The sequence below is a fragment of the Rousettus aegyptiacus genome, unplaced genomic scaffold, assembly GCF_014176215.1.
Source record: "Rousettus aegyptiacus isolate mRouAeg1 unplaced genomic scaffold, mRouAeg1.p scaffold_m13_p_1, whole genome shotgun sequence".
Classification (NCBI taxonomy): domain Eukaryota; kingdom Metazoa; phylum Chordata; class Mammalia; order Chiroptera; family Pteropodidae; genus Rousettus; species Rousettus aegyptiacus.
This window is the reverse complement of record NW_023416284.1, coordinates 33,661,166-33,676,938: the sequence shown is the minus strand read 5'-3', so window position 1 is coordinate 33,676,938 and position 15,773 is coordinate 33,661,166. Positions and strand designations below refer to the sequence as shown.

Sequence of the window (15,773 nt, the reverse complement as noted above, 5' to 3'; positions counted from 1 at the left end):
TCTCAGAAAAGAATTACAAAGTATATTTAAATTAATATTCACCAAATATATGTGTCTCATCCATTTACTCACTTCTATACAGTGTTCTAATATAAACCTTAATGTGTTAGAACTCTTAGGAGCCTTTAAGAAAAGATGGAGGTTACTTTTCTCTAGTTAAAAATACTTTATGTGTAGACCTAACAAATAATCCAGTAAACTTTCCTTATACATAAAATTAACTTACCGTATCTTTTTCTAAGTGGCTTTTGAACCACTTTTAAACATATTTTATATGTTTATATGATACAATCATTTAAGTACTCCGTTAAACCCTTATGTTTCACTTAAACTATCACAAAACTAAAGCCCGGTCTAAATTTGAATTGTGAGCATTAAATTGCTGCCTGATCATAGACAAATACATATTTTGACATATATGGAACTGAGAAAAAACTCTTTCAGAGATCTTTTTTATACCTCTCAGAAAAATCTCACCTAACAGGTAGTCAATCAGGAATTATATTCAATGCAATGATGGTAATTTAGTAGTTGCACATTTTTAACTTTTTTAAAAAACATTAAGCACCAAGATTCTGAGATATCTTCCTAAGGAGGAGAAGGATGTATTTAAAGAGATGAATGGGTGGTTCCAAACTTTTAACAAGCAGGCTAACCTATATTACTGATTTACTTCTGAAGGGTGCAGGAGCATCAAATAGCCTTTGTGAGTAAGTTGTTAGAAACCAGAGACCTCAATGGCAATTACTTAGAAACTGAGATCAAGTGGGAATAAGAAGGAATTCAGCTAAGATACTAAAGAACTAATATAATACAGTCAGGAGAAGACTGCTCAGGACTCTGATGGCTCTCCTGCCCATGCCTCCCACGATGGGGACATCCGGAACCACGCTTGTGTCTTAAGGCAGTCTAGTTGAGTGTACAATTGGAGAAGGGGAAGCTACATAGAGAGGGTACAGAAAGAGAGCTAATGAACTTATCTTCTCTTTCTCCTCACCTGGTAAAAGCAGATGAGTAAATTTAATATTACTTCAGGTGATACTAATCAAAAATAAAACTTTCACATGTTCACTACTTTCAAAATTAAAGGCTTAAAAAATTAGTTGAGGTTATTATGTCAGTTATAATGCACTTATATGCAGTTGACCGTGAGGCCCTCGTAAGCAAAGGAGGCCACCAGCCAAAGACACCTTCAACTCTTTACCATTTTAAGTTTTCAGGACCATAGGCAACGCTATTCTTGACTATTTTATTGTTGTTTCTTTTTAAAAATGCACACTGAGTTTTGTACACAGAATTTGTAACATCAGCGCTCAGTATATTCTGTAAAATCATACTGTTTTAGATCACATGGTAGATATTGAATGTAAGGGGAGAGTCTTATAGTACCTGGCTTAAGAGATTCCAATAAAACAAACAAAAAAAAAACACTTCTAGAATTGAAAAGGTTTGTGTAAACCAAATTAGAAGTATCTGAAAATATTTCAACTTGTTGGGTTTATGTTTAAAAGAATAAGATTCTTTTATTTTTTCCTGGTCAGGCTTTTCAGTTTAAATCCTATGGCCAAGCATGAACACATCTTGCTCAAATCTAAATATGCTGAGCTTATTTTTTGGCTTTAGAAAAGCTGAAGCTATTAAGCATCTAAATTTATGATTAGACTGTATTCAATGCCAAGCCATAAAAAATACTTCCCCAAAAGTATATATACATCTAGAGATTTATAAGTAATTAATTAAATGTATACATGTCTATTTTAAAGAAAAATAACTTGGGAAATATTATTATGTAATCAACTCTAACTTTAGCCCTTTACAACTGTATTATAACTTTATTTAACTTAGTAAAAGCCAAAATTGATGGTTCTTAACATGGTATGTGAAAATCAAAATTAAAGAATATGAAGTACCTAAAAAAAGCATTCAGCTCAATACTGGTTCCCTTCGATATTACTGCCAAACTTCTGTGAAAAGAAGCCTTGTAAAAAGGAAAGACTAACAGCAACATAGAAAATGATTTTTTTTTAAAAGTTCATTTACCAAATTTAACAACCTAGAAAAAAAGAAAATCTGACTAGAATACTTGATGACACACAGACATCATGTTTAAATAGAAAACACAAGGATAAAAAAGTAATATCACTGAAAATATTGCACAACTTCAGGTGTTTCCTCCAAATTTGCTTTATGTAATTGGGTGGATATAAATTAATGAACAACAACTTAAGCAAGATACATATAACAATTTAACAGAACCTGATAATCTAATTTCTTTCATTTTTTCCTCAAATTCGTCTTTAAGTCTTTCCATCATGGGGCTCATAGTAAAATTAACCAACATATGGATACTACAGTCAAATGTCGAATCTTTAAGAAACACTTATGACATACTAAATTCCTCTATAATGCAATTATGAAGAACCTTCAAGATGCTTGTGTTTCATATGTAGAAAAGTGTTAGAGTCAAATATTCAACTCAATAAAAAATAAGAACCATTTCTGATTTGTTAGGTTGAAATTGCTTCTCCTTTTGCTAATAAATGATTTTTTAGCTGTAATATCATTGAGCTGAACAAATAAATCACCTTTGAGTACATAAGGAAAAATAAACACATGCTAAATGGATAAAACATTACAACTACATCTTTACTAGACCATCTCTACCTCTAACACTTCAGAAGCTTAGAGATTCAGTGTTCTTACATTAACTGCAAGAAAAAGATAAAGGAGAAATTCCTTCTTGTTTGAGATCACAACTATGAAGTCATGTAGTTATACAAATTCTGGATTTGTGTGCAAAACATGAAATATAATTATCTTAATTCTCCCCGCTTATTAGACTTATCAGTCAGCTAGCAAGACCTTCCTTTCCAAGAAACAGAAACTGAGATGTGTTTTATATAACTTCAATAACCTCAGCACTACAATAATAAGAGATGCAGTATCCTTTTGCTATGGTTCAAGACAACAGGGAAGGAAGTCACAGGAAAAAATAAATCAAAATTATTACAACTGAGAAACTTTTCTCAGTTTCACCATGGTGCCACTTTCATTTTTACATAAGCATCGTGGCATAATTCAAGCTCAATAAATCAGAAATCTTAATTATTTAAAATTTACCTTGACTTTTAATTATCACCATATTAACAACCAAAATAGTTAGATAAAACACATGGGGAAGGGTAATATTAAACCCCACTTTACTAGAATTGGTTTCTCGACACATTAACTCATTTTTTAATAGAAAAGGGATAGTGCATCTCAGTTTGCTTACGAGCTAGGAGATCACTTTGAATTCTGCATTTCCTAACTGCAAACAGATATAGCACTTATAACAGGTTATAAATAAACTGGTTTTCAAGCACAGAGCCAGCCCCAACGATAATAATACACTATTTAAAAAGACCTAAGGCAATGAATTCCATTTCCAATGGAAAAAAAGAACTGTGCAAACAAGCTTAAAACTACTTTTTTTTTTGTGCCAGTGTTATAAAATGTAGCTTTTAATAAAACCTTGACCCAAATGCCAGCAACTTCAGAAAAGAATTTGAGTGAGGGGAAGAAGAAAGTTATTTCTTTTAGGAAAAACAATCACTATCTTTTTCCTAATCTTCAACACACACAATTTAAACATATACAGCTGCTGTAACACTTTACACAATTCCTATGTACTGGAGCAATAACAAGATCTAAATACAATTATATTTTTAAACACTGGGTCAAGGCTTTACATAAAAATACCATCCTACTTTTTCCCCGTAAGTTTCTAAAATATCACCTACTTTTCCCCAACATCTGCAGCCATTCAGGAATTTTTAGGAAACTTTTGTGCATGATCTTAATTCCTAATCCCTGGCTCTTTGGGCTCAGTGACAAAGATCAAAACCACCAAAAATGATGGTTCACTTGAAGTCAGATGAGAGACCCTGGCTCAATTAGTCTCATAGGACGAAAGCAGTGCTGCATCAACTGGCTCCATGCAGGAGGGGCACGTGAAGGATCTCATCAACCAGTCATCTATACAGTCCAGGTGATAGATGTGCATGCACGGCAGAAATCGAATTGGGTCCCCATAAACAAAGTCCATCATACAGATCACACACCTGTTGGGGGTGAAGAAGAAAATCAGAAAGCACTTTTAGATAAGTGATCTATCATCTCCTTAGAAAGACAGTGTTAATCTGAACAGATGAAAATTGTTTGCCTGTCATCCTACCACCGAAGAAAACTGAAATTTTTTCCTAATAAGTGCTAAATTATCCACAACCTCTTATTTCAGTCACCCGGGAATTTGCAGAGTTTGAGAGCAATCGCTAGAGCAAAGAGAAATGGACCACATGAGGGACCAAGTTCATTGCTAGAACAGTGCTTATAACACAGCTTTATGTAAAAGGCACCTAAGAAGAATGTGATGGTTTAGGTAGGAAACAGTCAAATAAACTATTTATCTGAACCAAGTTTGTAGTGTTAAGCCCAAGGATAAGAAAGTTTTCATTTTAATAACTATACAGAAAAACAAAACCACTAATTTCAGCCTATTTACTGGGATGCTATAGGCTAAAAGTCTCTTCATTAACCCAGTTTCAAGTTCACTGCACTCTTCTACAGGTTCAAGAAGAGCCCAATTTTGCAGTGTTTCAAAAGGCTATGATCTTAACCGCTAGCACTAAATGGTGTTATGGTTCAAAGAGTCAAACATCAACACAGTAAATTAGATTATGTCTGTATTGGCAAGACCATTCTCAACCAAAAAGGAGAATGGCTGTCTTCATTAGGGGACTGTCAGTCAATAATGAGTTCTGAAGATAAAACTCCCCAGAAGTAAAATTTTATATTCAACTCACCAGGCTTAATAGAATTATGCCACAGGAATGAATATAAGATTTTCTTATATCACTAAAACCATTAGTAAGCAGTTTTAATGGCTGCATAACCTACCAAAGTATTCTTATACCACAGTCTACTTAATTATACCTCTACTGTTGTTTTTTATTAAATAAAACTATGGTGAATATCTTTATGCATTAAGCTCTAGGAGTTGGAGTGAGGTACATATTCTGGGATAGATCTCTAGAATTAACTGTCTCAAAGGGTATAGACCTGAAGGTCCTTGACACCTTTCCAAATTGCTTTCCTAGCTGACAAGGCAATGTTGGTACTAGTTCACAACTCACACGGGTGTTTTTAACTGAAATCAACTGTCATCCAAATGGGTACAAGCAACATATAAAATGGTCAAAATTCATACCATTATTTCTTAGTTATTTTGATAGAAAAGTTCTTAAATTACTACATCTACACATTTTCTTGTATGAACTGATTATATTATCTGACTTCCAAAATGCAAAATTTTTTTTCAAAAGAAAATTCCTAGAGATAGACCTTTGAAACATGTATAAATTTATCAAAACTTACTCCCGGATCTTTTTTTCTGATCCATCTCTTCCAGGGTCATAAACTCCTTTAGGCAGATGCTGTATAAGGCCTATTCTTTGAGCTATCCTAATTTGTTCCTCTTCAGTCAGCTGAGTTGCTAGGCGAGTCTGGCTAGGTGTTGGATGATAGACCGGAACTGGAACTTGTTCCTAAATTTTAAGAAATGGAGAAAAGGATTATTGTTTAAAAATCTGTTTTCTGGGGTAATGTTTTATTTGTTCTTTTTTTGGCTGGGGCTGAGCTAGTGTCCAGTAGGATGAGATTCTGTTTTTCTTTGCCTTAACTTTAGCATATCGGACCTACTTTGAAGGATCTAAACACAAGATTCACTGAAAAACTGGCACAGAATGTTATCTGAAGTATTTTTCCATGACAACCAGATAGCCAAGATACATTCAGTCCTAATATCCAAAAAGACAAATCAATAAAATTAAGTAACCTAATGAACTGTATTCAGTATTCTGTAGGCCACAATGGAGTTTTATGGTCTCAGTATATCATTATTTACATTAGAACTGGCCATTATAGACCCTTATTTGCTAACTTATTTTTTCTTTCCATATGGACAACAATATTAAAATTAATTCATTATTTATTTGGAAAGACTGGATACTGTTGCAATAAACTTTTGTAAAATTCCTTTCAGGCTTCTGGATACATACTTGGATATGATAATTGAGTCAGCCAAATGAGGCCACCTTTCCTCCCAAGTGGGATACATAGTTTTTAGGGCTATAAATCACATAGACTAATATCTACTTATATAACATTCATTTACTTGCATATATTACTATATAAAGTGTATTAATCTAGACATATTGCTTTCCTTCTACTCACATTTCTGAAATAATTTTATTCATACTCTTTATACATTCTTTCAACAGATAAATGAGTACCTATTAACAAATGAGGGGATGGGGAGTTGTGAGTAAACAAAATTAAGTTCCTGGAGTGATGGGGGGGGTGCTACTTTAGATAGGATGCTCAGGGAAAATCTCTCTGATGAGACATTTAAGAGATCTCAATGAAGTATAAAGACAGTACATCTTTGGCCTAATAATTTAATTGTGGCTAGAACCATTTTTGAGCTGCCTATTATGTTTTTTTCTGGAGAACATCTCTATCAAATAGAACCCATGTGTGAAACTTCATGGGAAATTTAACATCATATCACTACTTACATTAGAAAATGTTATTTCCAGTCCTCCTATAAGATCAAGCATGATCTCTACAATTTACACACTTGTTTACAATGAGAGCCAACATTTGTAATTGTTGAGATAATGCCTCCAAGAATAACTGCTAAATTTGTGTTAAGCTTTGAAACCATAATGTCCCATTAGACTTATCCTTATAACCCTCCTTTTCTGACAGTAGTCCCTATCAAAGATAGTTCAACATAAAACTTTAAATATTCCTTTCCTCTGAGATTCAGAACAAATGTTTAATTAAAGATTTCAAAACTCAGTAAATCCTTTATCAAATTAAGAGTATGACAGTAGTTCAAAGTTTTATAAATTTCCATGTAAAACATTAAGTTACTTTAAGTATTTCCATACTTCTATCTCATCATTTAGGAAATAATAAGCATGTGAATGCTTATCAAAACTATAGTTTTCATCCAAATATTTATTTAGTGCATGGTACACGCAAAGAAGACATATTAAATGTGGCTCTTGGATCCAGCTTGGGTTTAAGTTACTTCTCTGCCATTTAACAGAGTGACCATGTTTAAGCTATTTAACATATCTGGATTACATCCTACCTTACTTATAGGGGTGTTACAAGGCTTAAATAAGGAAGCTGGTGAACCCTGGAATGGCAGCAACTTGATAAATGGTAGTTATTATGACTATTAATATTGCAATCAAAGAGCTATATTTATATTGCAGCCAAATTAGCGGTTTCCTATAAGTCCCATGCTTTCTGATCTTTGCTCTTGCTATTTCCTCTACCTTTCTTTTTTCTTTGTCTTTTCTTTCTTTTTTTACCCCTTTACCTTTCTGTACAGGTCCATTGGTCGAAATTCTACCCTGTCCAGTTGGTTGTTGACATGAAGCCTTCCCTAATCTTCTTCCTTGTCACTCAATATTGACAGACTCTGCCTCTAGCCTCAGCTTAATTACATTGGTGTTATTTACCTATGAGAGAATTAGGACGATTATACAGAATACAGTGAAACTTAAGTGAACATGTGGCAGCCATCAAGTGAGAAGAGACTGTCAATTCTTTTAACTTTCACAGAAGGTAAGCACTAAACTGACTGCATTTCACTCTGGTAGAACTTGAAAGCTTTCAGCCCTGTATATCTATAGCACTATTACTACAAGCAATTTTTTGCTTTATCAACAGTTACTTTTTAAAATGAATATTTCCTTTTAAATGAGCTTTGCACATATGCAAAATTTTTCAGTTTGTAGCTCAAACTCAGAGATTATTTTATATGCACCATGTATATTAAAGCCCTATTTTATGCACTAGAAAAACAACTTTGTTAACCAGGCTTTATGATGCATATAAAAGTTACATGATCCCTTAGTTATTAATGATCATAAATATAGCTGCTGCCATCTCTCGTTTAAATATTCACTTCTTCAAGGTTTTATATCTACTAGGAAAACTTGCAATGCAGAAAAAGTTTCATAGTTCAGAGTCAAAAGGATTATCCTTGTTCTGCCACTTATTAGCTATAAGAACTTGACCAAGTTATTTAACTTCTATGAGCCTCAGTTTCTCCATGTGTAAAGTACTCAGACCACTGTTAAGAATTAAATGGAAATTCTAAGTTCCCTGGTACAACACGAGACAAATAAATAAAAACTCCTTTATTAAATGTTAGCTACTATTTTTGCAGCTTTAATAGTATGACTATAGAACAGCATTCCAATGTTTAAGAAATGAACTGGATTTACAATTTTATGTCAATTATGCCTTAATAAAGCTGAAAATAAATAAAATTCAGTCAAAGAAATGAATTAGCTAAAGTAAGTAAAACTTTTCAAAAAGGAATCTTAGAATTCATTTAAGACCAACTCTCCCATTTTATCGACCCAAGCTTGCCCACTTATAGTCACATAATTACTAACAATGTTGGAATTAGAACTCTGGTTTCCCTTTTAAGCCAGTAATTTCCACTACACCACACTTGGTTGCTGGATAGCAAGAAGATTCTATAAGTTAAATGATTTGGATTTTGTCCAATTATATCACTTTGAAAAACAGTATATTGAAATGATATTTTAAGAAAGCCATCAAAATAAGGGATTTATATCTAATAAATGGTTCTATAAAGGTTTTTCATCTACAACAAAGGTTTTATCATTTGAATAACTTGTGGAATTGGAGAATTTCAAAAAAACTTTAAATCCATCATTAAACTGCCCCTGTAAAATAAAGTCTAATCATACCTCTCTTTTCTTTGATTGGAACACTTGATGGCCTACCTCAAGTGGTTCTTCCTGTAATGTTGGGAGAAGGTCAAATTCTGCTGCTACCTAAGGCTCAGAACGTTGTTTTAAAACACCAGGGGACAGTTTCTCCTTGTGCTTACTTTGGGATGTCTGCTCTCTGTTGTCACTTTCATCAACTACCTGGTCTATAAAGTTAACACAGTCTACTAACCCAACAGATATAAATGACAAAACTTTGGTTCAAAGGAATTTTATTTATTATCACGATATATAAAATCAAGCTACTCTGATGGAATGGGGCTGGGATAGAACGTGGCCTAAGAAGGAAGAGCATCCCATCCCTCTGACCCCCACCTGGGATACCTTGGCAGGATACTAGGAATCAAGGGAACACAGTTGAAAAAACACTTTTATCTAAGAATATGGGATTTTCAGTCTAAAAAATTAAAAAAGATTTTGAGTCCTTGCTATTTACTCTGGTGACTTGAGCCAAATCTCTTCATATCTTTGAATAAAGGATATAATAGCACTACTTTAGAGGGTAATGATACACTATTACAAGATAACATCAAAGAGTTTCATAAATACCAACATTTATAAGTTATTCTAACCCTCTGTTTTCTCCCCATCATTAAATGACCCTGTTTTGAAGACTTTAAGCTAATACCATTGTTCCTGGCGTTGGTCCTGACATTCTGGCTTGTCCCTGAACACAGAAACATTTTGGCCTGCGTTGTGACCCTGCTAGTTCTGAGATTTTTCAAACCTTTCCAGTCTAAACTACCTGCCTGACTCTCAGTCCCAGTCCAGCTGACCAGTCTTGATATGCTACCATCTACACCAAGATATGACACATATGAAGTCACACTGCAAACTGGTATAAGACTATGGGTAATAAGGAACTCCAAAATCGTTGGACGTATGCACCTACTACAAAAAGGACTAAAGGACTAAATTGTTTTACAAGTAGTCTCCCTAAGCATGTATTTTTAAGAGGCTATATTTCTTTGGTTCACTTTCATATACAGAGAACACAGAAATCAGAATAGAAAAGAAACACTATGAAAAAACATGATATAATCTATATTAAAATTAAAACCTTACATTTTAATTATTCATATTATTTGTGCACTGTCTTCTATGGTATTTTTTGTTAAACCAAAGGGACTGGGACCCTCTAAGTACTGTCTAGATATTTAAAATGATTTAACATTCTAATTTCGGTATACATGCAACTTTTCAGAAAGCCATAGAGGGAAATGACTAAGAACACCTGATATTTTAAAGATGGATGTGGCCTCACCCTTCTTACCATACACAACTAATTTTAATTGCCATATTTGTTTAAAATATTCTGATGTATGACTTACTGTTTAGTAATTAGAGATCCAATGGTATTTTCTAGGTGGCGAAATGGAATCTTGCTTCTAATGTAATCTAGAAGCCATTGAATAAGGTAGACAAGAATATAAAAACTGCGATTTTTAAAAGATATGGATGCCATGATACTTCTCACCATTCCCTGACTGATATTTCATGGTGCCTAAGCTCTTTGTGTAAATACTATGATTTATGCCAAACACCTGCTTTCCTTCAGGGAGTCCGGAATTTTGCTATGTGCTAGACAGTGAGTGCCTACTCAGTACCTTGGGCTTCCCTAGTAGACTACCTACCATTCCCACATATTGGTACAATGTAGTCTGCATGGAACACTCTCCTCCATCACCACTGTTTAAATACCTCCTTTCTTCCTTCAGAGCTCAGATGGACGACTTCTACTTTCTCAGTAATTTTCCCTAACTAACCATTCTCCTCTATTACAGGTTCTTATACACCAACTTACTTTCCTTCACAGGATGTCATGGGTATAACTTTACACTTAGTTATAATTTGAATGTTTGTCCTCCCCACCAGACTGTAGATCCATGATAAGAATTATGTCTATCTTTGTTCCTCACTGAATGGACAGATGAATAAATGGTCTACTGAACAATTTACCCACTAAAGCTAAAAACAGTCACCCATTAACTTACTACAGTGTTTCTTTACATTTCTTGGAACCTCTAGCCAATTGTTAAATACCTAATAAAGTTAGTGTACATGCCATAACATTGGGATTATAGTTTTTTGTTTTGCTAAACATATTCTTTAAGAATGACTGATAAAAATATCTACTTTCACCATTCCCCTCAAATGTGAACTCTAAATATGATTTTGAAGACCTGTGAAGAACAAGGTTTACAAATTAAACCTTTCCAATGTTCCAGAGCACTTAATGCAAAAAGAAATACTACAAATTGAATCAATTTATGAAAATCTAAATCACCAATGTACTAAATTGCTAGTAAATATAAATGCCAGTGCCTTTGAGGGTTCAATTGATTGTCCCTGTCTTTATGTCTATGAATATAATTCAGGAGGTATTTTGTGCTTGGGCTTAAAAGGTGTGTGATTATCTGTGCCATTATTTGATTAATGTACTTCCTCATCACTAGACTATAAACTTGACAAGGGTAGGTGTTATGTTTGTTTTACTTACCAATGTATGTTATTTGCTCATCGCAGTATCTGGCACATAGTAGGGACTCAATTGGATAACTGAGCAATTTAAATCAAAGAACTCATGTTCCTGCAATTCATGTCATATAGTCCCATCAGGATTTTGTAAATATACTATGAATAAATTGCCAGTGATTTGGATTAACCCACAATAAAACCAAAAAGGAAAACGATATATATTATAACCAAGATTCTTTTTCCAAGTGATAATACCTGGTTAAAACATGCCTCTTTCAAATTTCTACTGACCTATCCCATAGGAACTTCAATATGCCTAAAACCAAACTAATTATCTCTTTCTACTTCCATGATCCTTCTCAAACTCAGAATATCTATCTCCACTATCTAGGTTAATGACAGAGAACAATAGTAGAAAGAATATAGACATTTCATGGAATTTAAGCTCTGGCACTATTAGGTATACAGCCATAGGCAAGTTACTTAACACATATAAGCATAAGTTTCTTCATCAGAGAAAGGAATAGAATACCTAATCTTGAAAGAGTGTTGTATGGAATACCTAAGAAAATGCAAGTAAAGTACCTATCAAGATTCCTATCTAGGCTTTCTTCTAATGACATTACTAGTCATCCAAGGTAGACATCTCATCCTTCCTGATTCTTCTTTCTTCCCCCTCCTCCCCACCACCCTCACTCTTTCTCACCCCCCTTCCCTTTATCCCCATCAACTACTTAAATGTCTTATAATCTTATCTAACTATAATTTCCTCAACGTTGATAGTTGCCTTGTAAGCTTAAATTTCAAGAAAGGGGTAATTCACAATAAGAGAAGCAAATATATTTCAAATAAACTTTTCCTTTCTTAATACTTTAATACTTCACTTAAGTTTTCATGCAAACAACAACAAAACCGAGAAAGCATTTGTCCTAGAGAAAATAATTTTAAGTTAAAATGTGTTAAGAAAAGAATTACAGCATCATGGAAGGGAGTAGAACAAAAATGGAACAAATGATTACAAAATAACTGAGGCAGAGCAAAGAAAAAGGCAGAATCAGTCACAAAAAAGCAAGATCTGACCTTCTCATGACAAAAATCTCTGACTCATTCCAGTTGCTTGTTAATGTATAATGAAGCACCTATAAAATGATAAATGTGAAAAATATAATGGGCTCCAATCTTAGGGAGTTTACAAGCCAAGCAAGAAACAGATCAAAGTGTAAATGTGTCTATCTGAAGGGTACTGCATTAAAAGTTGGACTTAGTTTAGGAAATATGATACAATTTCAGAAGCAAACAATGAAGTGGGGAAGTGCCTAAATAACGTGCTGAGGCTGGAAATAGTACAAGTCTGGTTTGTGGTGAAGGAAAAATAAAGTCACTGTTAAAGAATGTAGCTTGTCACCAAAAGCTTTCCTCCAGTAGGAAATCAGAGTCAGCTCTTCTGATTTTCTCCTACAGCCTTACAAGCTGCTGCTGGCACCACCCCCTCCCCAGCTGCAGTCTCCTACTGGGAATGTTTTCTCTGAATTCTGCCAAACTGAAACTTAAGGCCATAAAATGGAGGATTTAGAATAGATGGTCTCAATGCATATTCTAAATGACTTTCAATGACGCCTGACCAAAAACATAAAAACCCAAACCCACCAACCAACCAATCAACCAACCCCAAATCCCAAAGATTAGCATTAATGCAGTTTCTACCATAAAGGATAATGTACACATATTATACGATTACAGGTATAGAGGGGGAAAAAGCCAGTATCCCATCTATGTTACTGACAAATGATATAATTTTATATTTAATGAGAATATTATAAACTAGAGTGATGTACATAGAAAAAAGCACTGCTTTCAGGGAGGTAGTTTGTTTGTTTTTTAAAGAAATGAAAAAGTTAGCTTCTTTCATTTATTACATATTCACTGACCACTTATCATACAGTTATAACCAGTATCCTAATTAGAGGAGAGTTGGTAGGCATTATTAGCACAGGCATTCAATATCAGCAAATCATTAGATAAGCTTATTCATCCCCTAATCTCAAGACAAAGGAAATCAAGGTCACATTTTGAGCCCAGGCACCAATTACAGTATTTCTTGAACACCCAACCACATTTCAGATGCTGTTTCGGTAAAGGAGACATTGACCTTAGGTAAAGGAGACATTGACCAAGACAGATAAGGTCTCTGTCCTTCTGATGCCTACATCTGCTACAGTAGGAGTATACAGAATTAGTAAACGAGAAGATAACTACCTTGCTCACAGCTCCTACTTACTATCCCTAAATTGCTCATGATCTGTCAACTTCTGGGACAGGCATACATTCTAGTAGACCCATAGGCTAGCCAACATTTGATGACTTGCACCTCCTGACTGGTGAAGAGAGGTTGAAACAATCAGATTCTTTTTTCTCTTAGAATTAGAACTGATCAGAAAGGTCACTAAGCAGCAGATTAGAGGCATTTGTGAACTGAGGTTATGAGAAAATGAATAGTATTGATAGATCAGAAAAATCCTGAAACCCATGGATAAGAGCGATGGGAGAGAATGGCTGCTGTGGTTTCTGATTCTAATCCATGTGTATCATTAAAATAAAGCACCTTGGGGTTAGTTTTGTCTTAAGACAAAGGTCACTTAAGCACCATTACTATCTTCTTTCCTAAATTAGCCTATCTTTTTGTTCTCACCAAATAAAAATTGGTTTCCAGAGGGGAAATAACACCCACTTACTGAAAAAGAATTGCTTATAATGTGGCAGATCTCCAGGACAGTTGTAGGTCAAGATATATTCCTCTGACTTAGTGCATGAGTTATTGTTGGAACTACTTCTTTGCTACAGCTCAAAACACTGGAATTTTTCTCATTTAAGCATCCCATCTTGGAATTTTACCAGCTCAATAAGAATATGTATTTCAATAATTTGTCTTTCATCATTAAACAGAAGATGTAAATATAAGATTCCTATTTGAAAACTACAAGTAATAAGCCCAAGAATTCTTTGCAGAACCAACCAGTCAGAATATATGTAGCCTTTAAAGAGTTAAAAGACACAAGCTTAAAAAAAAAAAAAAAAAAAAAAAAAAAGGTATTAATCTCAAAAAGAATACGTCCATAGCAGCCAAGGGTTGGCTTTGGAGCTCAGGAAGTCTGTTATTACATTTACTGCACTAAGTTTTCTAACAGATACCCTCTCCCTCTTTTTTAAAGTTATTATTATTATTTTTTTTTTTTTGAAGAACCAGGGCTATCACCAATAAAATTAATTTCCTCTAAAGACAGCTGAACTTTGGAAGAATTTTGCAAAATAACTCTTTAGGTGTATTTCTTGAATCCTAACAACTAGCCCGTTAAATGTATACACCAATTAAAATATACATTCTGATTTCAAAAAGCACTGAAAAGTTTAAAAAGTACATTTCACCACTGAGGAAATACGGTATCGCTTACTAAAGTTAAAAGGCCTACATTTAATAAGATACTTTGAGATATAATTCACACAATATAAATAATTTGTTTAAAGTTAACAATTCAGTATTTTCAGAGTTATGTAACCATCATCACAATTTTAGAACATAGGTTCTAAATTTCATCTCCAAAAGAAACTCCATACCCAATTAGCAGTTATTTCCCATTTCCTCCTAAATTTTCCAGCCTCAGGCAACCACTACTTTGCTTTCTATTTCTATAGATTTGTCTATTCTGGACATTTTATATAAATGGAATCATGTTTTCATAGTTACCCCATGTTGTAGTATCTATCAGAACCTCATTTATTTTAATTGCTGAAAAATATTATATTGTATATACATATCACATTTTGTTCAGCCATTCATCAACTGATGAACATTTGGGTTGTTTCTACTTTTTGGCTATTACGAATATACTGCTATGGGCATTGGTGTACACGTTTCTGTGTGGACATATGTTCTCATTTCTCTTGGCTATAAAGCTAGGAGCAGACTTGCTAATTCTATGCTCTCTTTTGAGAAAATGCAAACTGTTTTCCAAAGGACTTGCACCATTTTACATTCTTACCAGCGGTGAATGAGGGTTCCTCTCAATCTCTCCACATTATTGCCAAATCTTATTTTGTATTTTTCATTATAGTCACCATAGTGGTTTTGATTTGCATTTCCCTGATAACAAATGATGTTAAACATCTTTTCACGCACTGACTGCCATTTATATTTTCTTTTCAGAAATGTCTATTTGGATCCTTTATCCTTTTTAAAATTGAGTTTTGTCTTTATTGAGTTGTAAGAGTTTATTACATGCATGTTGGACATTAGTCCCTTATCAGATAAATGATTTGCATATATTTTCTTGCATTCTATACATTTTTTTTTTCACTTTCCTGATGGTGTCCTTTGAAGCAAAAGTTCTTAAATCTGATGATGTCCACCTTATT

At 33.9% G+C, this 15,773-nt stretch overlaps 1 protein-coding gene across 1 annotated transcript in view; it reads right to left on the bottom strand.

Annotated features, from left to right (window-relative positions):
• Positions 1-1,235: 1,235 nt before the first annotated feature.
• Positions 1,236-15,773, bottom strand: part of RNF11 (ring finger protein 11) — a 33,006-nt gene continuing 18,468 nt past the window's right edge. The window contains exons 2-3 of the mRNA XM_016120398.2: positions 5,416-5,585; positions 1,236-4,103 (exon numbers count right to left, since the gene is read on the bottom strand). Coding sequence (XP_015975884.1) covers positions 3,932-4,103; positions 5,416-5,585 — 342 coding nt within the window. The 3' untranslated portion in view covers positions 1,236-3,931. The remainder of the gene's footprint in view (positions 4,104-5,415; positions 5,586-15,773) is intronic.